The 14895-nt window shown below is 42.4% G+C and overlaps 1 protein-coding gene across 1 annotated transcript; it reads left to right on the top strand.

Moving 5' to 3' along the window:
- Window positions 1–1164: 1164 nt before the first annotated feature.
- COMTD1 (catechol-O-methyltransferase domain containing 1) lies at window positions 1165–8006 on the top strand. Its single transcript, XM_014956177.1, has 7 exons — window positions 1165–1305; window positions 2621–2754; window positions 3763–3868; window positions 4700–4818; window positions 5086–5140; window positions 6663–6796; window positions 7612–8006. The coding sequence occupies exons 1-7, from the start codon at window positions 1224–1226 to the stop codon at window positions 7762–7764; spliced, it is 783 nt and encodes a 260-aa protein (XP_014811663.1). The 5' UTR covers window positions 1165–1223; the 3' UTR covers window positions 7765–8006.
- The last annotated feature ends 6889 nt before the right edge of the window (window positions 8007–14895 follow it).

Consider the following 14895-nt stretch of genomic DNA (forward strand, 5'->3'; position numbering starts at 1 on the left):
CGCAATTCATCCGGCTTTTTAGAGATTAACTATGTGCCAAAAGCAAAGTTTTACCTGCTTTCATTCCACATCTGTTGAGGCCAAGTTGCAACCCACTCTGTGCCTGTGTATTGCTGGTCTGTATGCAATGTTGCTAATTTTGTTATCTGTAGAGTGACAAAATTATAGATCTTCACATCATGCTTGGGGTTTTGCAAAATCCAGGTACTACCAGCACTTCACAGAATGAAAACCAAATCCCCCGCCCATCTCCAAAAGGCACTGCAGAGTCCTTTCAGCACATATCTATGCAATAAAACTAAACCACAGAAAAAATTTTTTACCCCAATTTCTAAGAAAAGAAGATGGCACAGTCACTGTTGGCTTATGTATCAGATCCCTCAGTGACACAGCTAAGGGAATTAATATATAAAGGAGGAAGGAGGAGATCCCTAAACAACCAGGCTGTCAAACAGTGGCAAGGGCACTGGTGCATCTCACCTGGAAGGTGCTGCAGAAGTGGGCTGGAGACAGTAGCAGAGAAATCCAGGCCCCAATTCCCCTCTCATGGACAATCTTCCTTGTTCCCTTTCATCTGGAGGCTTACAGTCCTTTTGGGCATAGGACTGAAGTCATGTGCTTTTTGGTAAGGAACATGCTCACACCTTAGCTGCAAAACATATATTGTGCTAGGGAAGAAGAGACCATGTTTCCAGAGCTAAGTGGAGGCCCAAGCCTCTCAGGAGGCCATTTCTCTTAAGAGCTCCACTGCCAGAGCCCGTTACCAGTTCACGCAACATCCAGGTGTGTCTTAAAACAAAGCCTGCAGTGAAGACATACCAGAACCAGCCTCCGAGGAGGTGGTGGCACAGACCCCAGGTGCCGCTTTTGTCACTTCTCACTGTGCTACAGAGCGTGTCCCTCCAGAGGAAAGCACATCTCCCGCCGGATGCCCATCCATTCACCCGCCCAGCCCAGCATGGGCCACCTCGTGGCGCGGGTGATGCAAAAGCCACCAAAATCAACCAAAACGCCGGCTCCAAGAGAACACGCGGGGCGGGCAACCGCGGACACCCCCGCACCGCCCCGCACCGCCCCGCCGGGAGGAGGAGGAGCGTTGCGGGGGCCGTCCCGATGCTCACCGCGCCGCCGCCACATGCCGCTGTCCCCGCCCCGCGCCCGCCTGTCACCGGCCCGGGCCACGCCGCTCTCACCCACCGCACCGTGCCCTCCCGGCCCCAAAAATGCCCCTTTTCAGCGTGCCCAAAGAGGTGGCCGTCGGGACGGCGATGCTGGGGGTCGCCTTTGCCACGGGGATGCTGGCAGGTAAGCGGCGCTCGCCCCACGCACACGCACACGGGAGCTTGGGGGGCTGCGCCCTCCCCTCGTCCCCACCGGGACGGGGACGGCGGCGGGCGGGGAGGTGCCCCCCGAGGGCAGACGGGACGCCCCTCCCGGTTGCTGGTGGGGCCGGGCGGCCGTCGGGAGAGCATCCCCCCGGCCGGGATTTCGCTGAGCTGCGGCGGTAAATAGACTGATGCTATTAGAGCCCAAGCTGCTCCCTGTAATCCAGCTACCGCCGCTGGGGACGGGGAACCGGGGCCAAGGTCCCGGCAAAGGCGAGGGCACCCTCCCAGCCCTGGGCCACCCTCCCAGCCCAGCCCCTGACCCTGCCCCAGCCAGAAGATGCCGCGCTGGTGTCCTGGTCGCAGCTTTCTCTTCTGGTAACAGTTTCACTTTTATTCCCCCGGGGTCAGAGGAACTGCGACACCCCCACACCCCCCCGCCATGAGGCAGGGGAAGGAGGCGGTGTTGGGTTTGAGCGGCAGCCCCTTGCTTACCTACCCTCTGACTTCGGGCAAGTTGCTGAAATAGTCTTACACCTCCATGAGATCATCTCTAAAACAGAGCCATTAACACAAAATAAAATAAAAGCCTCAAATTGAAGTGTTCTTTAATAGCAAACAACTATCAGGAGATGTGGGACTGAATTTTTTGTATATTATTTCTCTAAAATAGTTGCCCCATTTGCTAAAAGAAGCATCGGGCATCAAAGCTGTATTTAAGTAGACATGCAATAGTCCTTAAACTTCATTTTTCACCACCTACTTTTTTTGCACGCTGGTTTCAGGCTAAACAAGCCATTGAGCAATGTTTCCCCTGGCTAGAGAGCAGGACACTGTCACCAGGAGAGCACAATGCTTGAGAAGATGCATTGGCTGATGGCTCTGAAGACCAGCAGCCTCTATCCATCTGCAAAAAAAGGTCCCCAGATGACAAAAATAGTGAGCCTCATTCATGCTTCTCTCCTTACACTTGCCCTTTGAGTTTTGATACGGCTCCTTGCCCTGTAGGACTCTGAGAGCTTGTCACCTTCACATGGGCCACTGAACAACACAGTACTCAAGCATTTCCCTTTCAGCCTTTGCAGACTTGGGGTGGGCATCTTAGAGGTTAAAGAGGAGGAGGAAGAATATATAGCCCACTAAGCTGTTCAGTTACATTGTGTTTTCCTTTTTCACTGGATTTTTTAGAGCAAAGAACTCTTTAACCTTTAATAAATAAAGCAAGCACTTAAGTATTAAGCAGGCAACAACTGAAAAAGATAGAAGTTCTTATTACTCCTTGTTTTTTTTTGTAGGTAAAAGATACCCTTCTTTAGTTTTTGGGACACCCAAGTCATCCAAGAGTATTATTGGGAAAAGCAGTCCTCTGTGGCAATACATACTGGATCACTCCTTGCGGGAACATCCCATTCTAAAGAAGCTGCGACTGGTCAGTATTTTATCCCCCAGTGCAGGTTTTCTGTTAAACCCTGTTACTGTTTCACTAGGAACAGGACCGCTCACACTTTGTCCAGAACTGCTGGACTATTTGTGATATTCCTTCCTCCATCTTATTTGCATAGACGTTAGAATTTGTTTTGAACTGGTAATACCCAGACACCTCAATGTTCTGGGCTGCCAAACGAGTTTTTAACAGTATTGGCACATGTTTTAGATATGTCCTTTTATCCACAGCTCCCAAGCCCATGTGTTCGGGCTGCTCTTGATTTTGACTTCAACTGAGATGACTTCTGTCCATTATAGTTGGCATATAAGGAACTTGTAGCTCGAAGAGGTGATGCCCTCCAGCATACTCCTGTGACAGAGCTCAGAACACACCTCCTGACTCAGGACTGAGTCATTTTAAGTGAGACAAACTACTCCTATATGAAAGCAATTAAATGTCAAGTATTGGAGCTGGTTAGTTGGAATGAGCCCTAGAGGAAAAAAGGAAATGATGGGAGGACCATCCTTTCCATTCAATTGCCACGGCATAGCCCAGCTTCTCCTGCTGCCCTCCCCCTCAGTGCCAGGGGCCCTCCCACCCCGGCATGGGCACAGCTCCTCCAGCTCTGTGCTGTGTAGCCAGAACCACGTGGTCCGACCTTTGGCAACAGACTTTAACCCAGCAGTTCATAAAACCATCCTACATAGCTTGGAGGAATAAGGACATAAGTATAAAGGTTATAATTTAAAAGACACGCTTTTTTTTTCTTTTTATCTAAATTCACAGAAATAACTATTACTGAATTTGCCACAGCCATGGCAACTTTGGGGGATTTTACTGTTTTGAATGATTAACCACTGTTTACAATACACACCCCACCCTCCATCTAAAATGAGAAATGTAGGAGTATCTGTTTTTCTTGGGTTTTCTCTTTTTTTTCCCCCCAGGATATTGTTTTGGAAGCTTTGGGGTTTATTTTGTTGTGATGTGTTATCTTTTAACCCTTTCTAGCTCACTGCTGACCATCCCTGCAGTAGAATGATGGTATCCTGTGACCAGGCTCAGCTTATGGCAAATTTGGTCAAACTCATTAAAGCCAAGAAAGTTATTGAAATAGGTAAGAGTGTCACTTTGTCCTCGCTGTAGAGAGTAAAGCTCCTGGCTGTGCTTCTGCAAATACAGCCATGTTTACATAAGGTATCTAAACACGGTAAAGCACTGCATACCTGCCTCGGCAAACAGATGAGCAAACTACAGTGTGAAAAGTAGTGTCTGATTTGCACTTACTTGCTACTTTGTCTGCTTGTGCATCCAGTAATTCTGGCGTCAGCACTGATGTCTCATCAACTCTGAGGCAATCTGAAAAAATGAGATCAACAGATCGCTTGAGTCTCCCGCAGTTGCAGGACAGGGTGTATTCTTTCCTTCCTATATCGGTTTCTCTCGGGAAGGGAATGTTTTGCTGCACAGGCCCTGCATCCAATCCACTTTCCTTGATGCACCTGTGTTAGCAGGATGTCCCAAAGCCAGACTGATGCTGAGCAGCCAGCGATGGATTCCCACCATCTTCATTCTTGGCCTGGCTGGTATTTTGCTGCTGGTCCAGTCCCTTTGGCTCAGGATTTAGCTCCACTTTAAAATAAGGGCATTCCTCAGAGATGCAGGACCAGACTCTGCCCTGTGTGTCCAGGAGACTTTTGGAAAAAACCAACATTAAGCTTTGCTAAAAGATTGATTATAAACAAACAAACGAAAGGTAAAAATTCCTCCCAACCCACTATACATTAAAAGGGAGGGGAAAACCTTTTGTGTCCATTAGCACATTGCCATCCTTGACTCCTTTGGGGTTTGTATTCTGTAGAGAGCCCTGTAGTTTGCTATCTTTGGTTGTTTGGGTTTTTTTCCCCACAACATGGCAAGCATTGATGACTCTTACGATTTTTCCTAGGTGTTTTCACAGGTTATAATACCTTGAATATGGCCCTTGTACTGCCAGATAATGGCAGAGTTATTGCCTGTGATATAAATGAGGACTACGTCAAAATAGGGAAGCCACTGTGGAAAGAGGTAAGCAGTATCTCTTCTGTTATATGTTTGGGAAAGCTGCATTTGCATGTCAAGTCATTTTGGTACCTTAGACTTGCACGTTCACACAGAAGCATTGCTGTCAGTAAAGGAGGCTAAGACAGTTCAATTTGGGAAGACAAATAAGTGCTGTTTAGAACCTAGAAATAACAGGGAAAATAGCTGAACACCAGTCAGTCCCTTACTACAACATGCTAAAGGGTTATTTCTTGATCACTTTTATCAACTCTTTGGTTTTTTTCATTCTAGGCAGGCGTAGATCATAAAATTGACCTGCGGATTAAGCCAGCAATTCAAACACTTGGTAAATAACCTAAAATACTTTTTATTTCCATTCCCTAGAAATAGAAGTTGGCTATAATACTGACAAAATCTGAGACCAAATATGCTTGTGGATGTGATCCCTTTGCTAACAGTGAGACAGCTTCTTTTATTTAAAAAAAAAAAAAAAAGACACTCAGAAAACCTCACAACTTTGCAGTTTTCCTACATGCTAGCAGAGAGGAAGAAAAAGCTTGTGCTGTGTGGTGGGCTGTGCTGGTCACTCACCTGTCCTGTTGATCACCTTGTTTAATCTATGAACTGCTATTGTCAGCTGCTTCTGGGAAAGCTGATTAAAACAGATTAAGTAGACGAAGCCCAATATCTCTTACCTATTGTCCATTCTAAGCAAGTATTTCTTTGTTATAAACAAGAAGATTTTTCTGACAGAGCTGAGGTGCAAAAACAAAATAAGGAAGCCAATATAAAACTTAGGATATAACAGTTGAGTTGTGTCCAGAAGACTTAAAATTTAGGATGTGTCAGAAACACGCAAGGCCATTAGAAAGGCAATTCCTTTTTTCACTCAAGAAAAGAGAGGATGTGGGGCAGATGGAATATTAACAAATATTCTGAAAATGCAAGAAATTTGTTAGGAGTGGAGGAGGAGGAAGGAGGTTTCCAGCAAACATGTTTGCTAGATCCACAGATCCATCCCTCACCTTATATTACTTCCAAATTCATCCATCCTTTCTAAAGAGGGAAATATTAGCAGTCTGCTAGGATGCACTTGTCCTTGAAGTCTGATGGACAGCTTTGTCTAGGCGATGCTTCAGACAAAAAGATCTGCTGTTGACAGAGGATAAGGGCAATTGAGAGAGGTGGCTGAGAACTTAGGAAAGCAGCAGTCAGCCCCTCCAGAACTGGCAATTTGGAGTTCTCGGTCAAGAAGTCCATTTAGGAGAACTTAAAACTGAATCCCACTTGCCTTGGCCCAGAGAGGGAATACTTAAAGTAGTTTTTTTCTGTGATAAGAATCTCTGACAGGGTTTGTTCATGACTGCTTGCCTTGGTGCTGAGAGGGAATACTTACAGTAGTTTTTTGCTGTAATAAGAATCTCTGACAGGGTTTGTTCATGACGTGTATCATTGCACTTGATCATCAATGAGAGATTAGCATTTAGGACCTGTTCATAAATGTGAGAAAAATGCTAATCCACTTAAGAAAACAGTTCTCCTCAGTCAGCTCAAAAAATAGCTGAAGGTGTAGAGTGTGTCCAGGTTCAATCTGCTTGACTTGTATTTCCCAGCAGGCCCAGCTGTATCCTGCAGGTTTAGAACTACTCCATGAACTTCCAAGGAGGCAGAACTCAGTGTTTTATGGCATACATCACGTCCAGATTGGTTTCTGTGGGATAAGCTTTTCTAGTAATTAGCTGTAGAGGAATAGGCTGCCTGGTCAAGGCACCAAAACCATTATTTAATGAGAACTTTGACAAAAATGTACGACTTCCTCCTACACAGCATTAACCAGGGTGTAACGACTCACTCTGTTGCTCATCTAGATGAACTGTTGGCCAGTGGAGAAGCGGAAACCTTTGACTTTGCTTTCATTGATGCGGATAAAGAAAGCTGCAATGAGTACTATGAAAAATGTTTGCGCCTCATAAAGAAAGGGGGAATAATAGCTATTGATAATGTAAGTACTGCAGTTGGAGTGGCAGTAACACGGGGAGTTACTGCTTTTGCCTCTGGTAAAGGGGGGGAAAAAAGCCACAGTGAGATTCTAGCAATGTGATTAGTGACTTGCAACTCAGTTGCCAATTACAAACTGTTTGTTCCATGTTATACAAAGGAACCTTTTGAAATTTAACATAAATTCCTCAAGTAAGCTATATGGGAACACCAACATAAGCAAGGAGTAAAACACTATAGAAGTAAGAAGTAATGAGTTAAATTTATGTTTGCACATAAACATCCTGTGGTAACAGAAAGTTATCAAGTTTTTTTGCAAGTCAGTACAGAGAATGCTCTGTGTTATTCTGATTTGTCTTGTAGTGCATTTTTACTATGTACAGTACTTACACAAGATCAAAGGCAGCACTTGTAATCAGTAACTACTAATAAGTTATCAATTAATAACTTTTTCACTTTTTTAACAAAGTACAATGTTAAACTTCCGGTACTTTCAGGGCTATGGTGACAGCTTTCAAAAATACGTATGTTTAATCACATCTTTTTTTATTATTATTATTTTAGCTTCTAATTTGCAGTAGAAATACAGTAGAATTTAGCAGAATTGAGCAATACTCAATTGCGGTAGAAATTAGCCAATTCTGTGGACACCCAACCCTACTTGCTTATGACAGCTCCATGTCAGAGACCACTAGAAATCTGAAATACAATAAATAATAACAGTTTCAAGAAAATATGCAGGACCTTTTCCAAAGCTTCCTTTGTGGTCTGAGGGACATATTAGAACAAAGAGGTCCATGACATTTCTTTTTCCAATAGGTCCTTTGGAGCGGAAGGGTGCTAAAACCAAGAAAGGATGACTTGGCCACCCAGAGCATCCACCACCTCAATGAGAAGCTTCTCAGAGATGCACGAGTCAATATCAGCATGCTCCCCATGGGGGATGGAGTCACATTAGCGTTCAAGTTGTGACCAGAGGAAGCCCAGCAGATGGCAAACAACAAGCAGCATCAAATCACCAGGAAAAATGCAGGCAGAGCCGTATCAAAAATGGTTATTTTTAACCTATATCTCCACTGGATAGCATAGCCTGGGAAAATAGACTTTAGGAGCAGCAGGATCCTAAGGGCAGCTAGGTTGAGAAAAGAGACTTATTTTGAGATCTACTATACTGCGGTTTCTTATTTTAATTGTAATAAAGCAAGTAAACTTAAGTTGTCCTTGTAAGAAAGTGGTTGAAAAAAACTCCCTCTGTAGAACAACTGTTATATTGACTCACTTGAAACTCAAAGTCATTTTCTGTAACAGAATAGAGGTTACTGAGTAGCAGAATAAGCAGTCCTACCATCAAAACGAAAAGAAGTGGAGTTTACTAATGTTAAAAGCCATAATAGAAAAATGGATTTTTAATTAAATGTACATGACATCAAGGAGATTGCTAGCCTTCTCAAACTAACCATATTGAGAGTCACTGGTATTCCTTGTAGGGTACTATGTAAGAAGCCTCAAATATAGAACATCTGTTGAGGGGGAAGTTGTCTTTAAAAGCATGTCAAAGGACAAACAGGATTTCCAATACAGAGCACCCCCTGAAACCTTTGTGTGCAAGGCTTGTGTTTCTTTAACCTAAGTGCAGGTAGATTTTTTTGAAGTCAGCATGAGAAAGAGCAAATGGCAAGAAGAAAACCAAAACAATTCTTCTTCCTTCCTCTCTCTCTCCCTCCTGCCACACAAAAAGCAACTTGCTTTGTGCTTGTTTCCTAGAGAGCTGCAAGCACAAGTCTACAATAGGAAAATGATGATTGTATGAGGATGCAATATAGCTCTTAACTGGCTATTCAAATAATTACTGCAAGCAGAGACTCCCTTCCCTAGGCAGCATGTAACAAAATGATGCTTTGTCTACACCCTAGTAAAGTATTTTTCCTACAGTATTCTTAACTCCTAATTAACTTCATTTGCTCTTGGCATCTATTACTCTTGTTTCATCCTGATGCATTCTATAAAATTTTTGATCAAGAAACAGTAGTTGAAAAAGCTCACCTTACCTGTGATCAATGAAAGATGCTTAAGGGGGTGGGAGGCATATTCTGTTCAAGCTGGAGAATAAGAATCCAACTAACGATTTCCTTGCATGATGAATTACAAATAGTAATAACTAATTTTTAGAGCTTTCTATTTCAGCCTGAAATTCTTATTACAGAAAAAACCTAATTAAACAAGAAAGCAAAACTAGCATTTTACAGACAAAAGCTCCACTGGCTACTATTTTGGGGGACTGATACACTAGAAGGGTATCATATGCATATTGAGGAAAAAGGGAGCTAAGAGAATCCTTCTTCTATTTGCTTAAATAATGTACTCGAATGACTCAAGGCACTGGGGGTGAAAGATTTCAAGTCTTAAATTTGTTAGAACTGGCCACTTGGCTCATATTTTTGAAAATTCAACTGGGTGACTTGGGTTCTGATACGGGGCAGATGTTCAGGGCACAGGTCTTACCTGTCTCACACACTCGTGGTAGTGGGAGAGTAAAGAAGAAAGGAAACGTTGCCTGATGGTTTCAGAGTGGGGCTATGAGCAAGGAGATCTCAATTCTATTTCTGTCACTTCCACTTAAAACCCTGATTCAGCAGAGCATGTCAGGATGTGCTTAAGTACTTTGCTGAATTGAGGACTGGCTGCTGTAAAGTAAAATCCATGCCTGGGAGAAGGCCAGGACAAGGTGCATATGGCCCTTAAATGAGATTTTAAATAGGGCATAAAGCTTGCCCAATTTCTTTTTTCTGGGTATACTCTCAGACCTTCAAACCTCTGTGTGGCTCAATTTTCTTATCTGAGTAAAAGAAATAGCACCACCAAAGTCTTAATGACTGCAATAGCTCTCAGATTGGCTAAAGGAATATACAAGATCATTATACATTTTCTTACAAAGCTTCTGGCCATGTTCTACGTTACAATTTTACTTTTTAGGTAGATAACAAAAAATTGTAAGGATTACAAAACCAAAATGGGACACTTTGACAGATGGGACAGCCTCCCAGATATTCCTGCTTTCAGAGGCTGTAGGCTGATAATCACAAGCAAGCTACAGGCTTGTTAAGAATACATACCTTGGCCAAAAAGTACCATGATGGCCTTTCCCAAACACGCATTAGTCACGCATTGATCACAGACTCTGTAAATGTTTTGCTACTAATTTCCAAGTTGCAAGAATCCTCTCAGTAAAGCCAAGGCAAAAATGGGCAAGCACCGTATTTTTGCAATAAGCCATCAAATAACAGTTTAGCAACATTCAAAACCAGATACAAACAACCATAGTTCATGAATTCAAAAACTCCTGTTCCTTGAATGGTGGAAACTGGCAAAGCCCCTTTCACCTTATGCTAGAGGAAGACCTATTGAGTGCCTGAGGCTGAAGCTGTGTGCAGTGGGCCAGCATTTTGCCTCTGCTTTGGACTCTGCTCCATTTTAAATATGCAGAGCATAGTGTGAGCATTTAATCAAACCTGTCTCCATCCTGATCACGTAATTACCATTAGAAAGAATAGCAATGTGTCCCTAAACTATAGATTGATGAGCCATCTGTAAGCTGAAACAAAGAGCAGAAGGAAGCTTAATTGAATCAAATATTTAGAATACATTACACTCTATCTTGTAGTTACTCAGAAGCTGGCCTTCTCTTCAGGCTTCTGTCCTGCGCGTCTGGAATTCATCACCACTAACTGCATTTAATCCTTCAACCTTACTATAAAGTGACTGCTGATAATATATAATTATGGCTTAATTCAAGCAGTGAATCAGCTTTGGGGAATTTGTGGGGACAATGGGAATTTAGGCTTTCATTAGGTGGTGAGAATGGACCAGAGGATAATGCAGCGCAAGTCTTTGTCTCTCTCTAATGGTGAGATCGTGTAAGGGAGCTCATGGCTCTGCTCCCCCCTCCCAGGTAACACACCTGCCTGAGCTACTGCTCACACTGTAGAGGCTCAGGACTTTCCACTCCTAAAGAGTAGCTGACCTGAAGGCAAAGCTGTTGCCCAAACCCTACCACTGAACTGGCATCTCTTCTAGTTGCAAGGGTTGACCCCACAAAGGCAAACACAGGTGACCAACATACAGCTGGGACTTGTTCGGAAGCAAATGGGGCTGAGGGATAATACATTTTTTTAAAAAAGAAAAAAAAAATTAAATTCCCCCTAGTGCATTAACTCCCAGAAGCCACCATGAGAATGAGAGAATGAAAGCATGTCATCCTGGCTGCTGGTCACGTATCACAGCCCCTGCTCCAAACACATCACATTTGAAACAGTGTGGTGTGATACCTGGATGGGTGATGGAAAAAGACTGTTACAGAACAGACTTTGCATCTCTACTAGCTAATTAAATGAGCAGATGACACTCACTCAGCAGTGCTGCCAAGCTCCCCCTTCGTGGTGGCCCTCTCTGATACACCCAGAGGAAAGATAGCAAGAGCTTGGAGTTAGGTACTGCACGGAAAACTCTCAGGACTCAGACTGGGTGCTCAGAAATCTAGAGAGGGCTGCCCCTAAAAAGAAACAACTCACTGTCCAAGGACAGACACAGCAGTTCCTGAAGGCTCAAGGCTCACTTCTGTGTTTTCAATGCTGCAGCTTTTGATCCCACTGGGATGTGCAGGGGACGAAGCAGAGAGCATCATCTATCTCTCATGTTGCTGCAAGGTCGAAAAGAAAACTGGGCTGCTGGGTGTAGCGTGACTTTGAGGCATTTGTTTGAAGCTCTGGCACTAACGTCCCACCTTCTTTTAACAAACTCATGAAGTGATTTTATTTTGTTTGAATTCAGCCATGTTGCACACACCAGTGCTATCTGTGAATTGCTGCTCAGAGACATTAGCAAGCTTTTTGTGATAATGCCCTTTGATACAGGGAAAGGAACATGAATATAAATCTCATCCAAGTTCCCTCCTTGGAAGCATGAGCAGCTCCCCACATTCCCCAAAAACCTTGCAGCTCAGACCTGAGGCAAACACCATGTCTTAGCCACTGCAATATTGATGATATTTGTGGGGGAAACAGCAGCAAGTGGCACACCTTGCAGCTGGCTCCTTTTTGATGACATAGTAACACAGTTAACTGCATCCCTGCTTGTCTTCTCTTTATCACTTGAAGAAATCCATCCTAAATGGCCACAAGAGGCATAAATAAGACATCAGTGCTGTTTTAAGGGACCATTCCGCCTGTTAGTTGAGATGAACACAGCTTGGTTTTATCCAACCCATCTACTGAAACTGCACAGACCTCCTCCACCCCTTCCACCACCCTTGCACTGCCACAGGGAACATGACCGTGCTGAGCAGCTCCATCTGTTCTTCCAAACAATGGCTACACCAACACATTCAATAACCTACCAACTCCCCACACGCAAGAGATCTGGACCCACATCTGGGTGGTTTGCAGCATGATTGATTTTACTGCTCATTTCATTTTCACAGGAGCAGCAGCGCTATCGTGTCTTTCCAGGAAGGAAAATGTGGAAAGCTGTAAGTCAGGCGAGATGGGGCTTTTGGGGAGGGGTTCCTGATGAGATCCCAAACAAAAAATACTGAGCAGGGAATGACAAAGCTGCTTCTTCCCTCTTTGCGCACCTAAGAGCGGCCAAGGAGCATTTCCTGCTACAGTGAGCACTGAAGTTCCTTTACAGAAACTTAAAGTTAGTAAGGTTTTTTTTTTGTTTCCTCGCCCATCAGTTGCTCTGCTCTGGTCTGCCAAGCCCTGCCCCAGGGCAGTGGCATTTCACTGCTGCTGCTGCATGTTCTGCTTGTGATTTGCACTGGGATGAAAGGCTCTATGCGAGTATAAAGCATTACCTCTGCATAATTCTAATCACACACAAATTGGTCTCATGCATTTGCAGCTACTCGTGGTTTCTCAGTCACCTGTTTTATAATAATAATTTTAAAAGCAATGTTTTGAAAAAGGAAATGAACAAACATAAAACCTGTAAAAGAGGGAAATTAATGTGGGATTTCAGACAAGTTATTTATCTTCCTTTTTGCCTCAGCGCAATACTGTGGGGATAAGCACATAACTAGCTGCTTTAATATTTATTCCTATTATAGGAAAAGTAAACATTGCTGATAAGTCACTGCTTTCCAGGATTAGATTTCATATTTTAGAGACTGCTTTAAATTAATGCAGAAGCAAACATTATCTTTTCTTCTTATTCATATATTTCCCTAATGAGTTCCAAGTAAATTGTGCCTACTTATATTTTATGATTTTAAATAATTAAAACATTTTATGGAGGCAACTAAAATTCTCCCCAGAGTTAGCAGAAAGATTATTGATTGAACAGATCTCAAGCTACAAGGAAAAAATTATTATTTAGTTTAAAGGCTCATAATTTTATTCCTATTCACCTACTGAAAAAGCAAGAGACTGTGCATTTTTACAGCAACCTTTTGAGTTATGCTGGGGTAGGGAACTGGTTACGTTGGTGAGCTGAAAGTAGTAACTTTTTGACGCTGTGAAATTAGATTTGCAGAAGATAGTTAATGAGAGACCATTATTGCTGCTGTCAGAAGGCAATGTGATGCCTAACCACTGCATACATGTACAACAGGGTGTTCGTTACCCAGGATAAAACTTGTCTGTATGTTCACAACACCAAGGATTTGAATCAAATCCACAAATGGAAAACATCAACAAAAGAAGTCTGCTCTCAGGGGAGAACAGGTTCACAGGACACCCAGCCTCTACGTGTCATGTGGCGTGGCATGGCCATAGGCAGCCATGGGCTTATGGCCCAGAAAGAGAATCCAGATAAGAGCATGAGAACAAAATCAACCAACCAACCAAACACAAAAAAAAAAAAAAAAAAACAAAAAAACCCCCCAAAAAAAAAAACCAAAAAAAAAAAAAAAAAAAAAAAACCCCCCAAAAAAAAAAACCAAAAAAAAAAAAAAAAAAAAAAAACCCCCCAAAAAAAAAAACCAAAAAAAAAAAAAAAAAAAAAAAACCCCCCAAAAAAAAAAACCAAAAAAAAAAAAAAAAAAAAAAAACCCCCCAAAAAAAAAAACCAAAAAAAAAAAAAAAAAAAAAAAACCCCCCAAAAAAAAAAACCAAAAAAAAAAAAAAAAAAAAAAAACCCCCCAAAAAAAAAAACCAAAAAAAAAAAAAAAAAAAAAAAACCCCCCAAAAAAAAAAACCAAAAAAAAAAAAAAAAAAAAAAAACCCCCCAAAAAAAAAAACCAAAAAAAAAAAAAAAAAAAAAAAACCCCCCAAAAAAAAAAACCAAAAAAAAAAAAAAAAAAAAAAAACCCCCCAAAAAAAAAAACCAAAAAAAAAAAAAAAAAAAAAAAACCCCCCAAAAAAAAAAACCAGAAAAGCAAAAGAAACAAAAGCATTTTAAAACAGCTGCAAAGAAACCTGTAGAAAGGAAATGAATGTTTGCAAATATAAACAGAAGTCAAAAACATTAACACTTGGAGATAAAATTTAGACTTATGGGTAAGGACCCTCATACTTGCCCATGATGTAACTTGTATCTTTTAATGTGTGTTTTGATAGGAAGCAACATCAGGAATTTACATTTAAAGGTAAGCAAACCATTCAACTCCTTGGACTAGCTATGAAAAAAAAAATTAGAAAAATGAGAGGAATCACAAAACTTCAGAGAATACATATAAAGATCCAAAATCCTTATTTTCTTAAGCATTATTGTTTACCCTGCAGGTCCTACCTTTTTCCCTGTAACAGTTAAACTCATGCAGGCTGTGTTTCATGACACTCAATCTGTACTTCATTTCTTTATAAGGTATATATTGCCTACTACAAGTCAGCATTGCCGTTGCCTGCTACAGGTCAGAATCTGGAGGGTAGAAGGACCAGTCACAACTGTAACCAGAAGTAAGAAGTTCCTTTGGACAGTGATGGATACCTTTGAATCCAGGCAGAGCTGTGAGGGAGGGGACAATGAGAGCTGCATTGCTCAGTACAAGGGGACCCACATCTGCTGCCACCTCCAGTGGGGTCCAGCTCCGCAGACAGAGGTGAGAAATGGTCCCTCAGGTGCCTTCACCCACAGCTTCCACCCAGCTACCGATGTCTCCTCAGCCTC

The sequence above is a fragment of the Calidris pugnax genome, unplaced genomic scaffold, assembly GCF_001431845.1.
Source record: "Calidris pugnax isolate Ruff unplaced genomic scaffold, ASM143184v1 scaffold196, whole genome shotgun sequence".
Classification (NCBI taxonomy): domain Eukaryota; kingdom Metazoa; phylum Chordata; class Aves; order Charadriiformes; family Scolopacidae; genus Calidris; species Calidris pugnax.

Bases quoted from the DNA above. Each gene is read 5' to 3' on its own strand.
- COMTD1 (XM_014956177.1), top strand. From the start codon at position 1,224: ATGCCCCTTTTCAGCGTGCCCAAAGAGGTGGCCGTCGGGACGGCGATG. The intron at 2,755-3,762 runs GTCAGTATTTTA...AACCCTTTCTAG, and splicing joins TTCTAAAGAAGCTGCGACTG to CTCACTGCTGACCATCCCTG. The intron at 3,869-4,699 runs GTAAGAGTGTCA...GATTTTTCCTAG, and splicing joins CAAGAAAGTTATTGAAATAG to GTGTTTTCACAGGTTATAAT.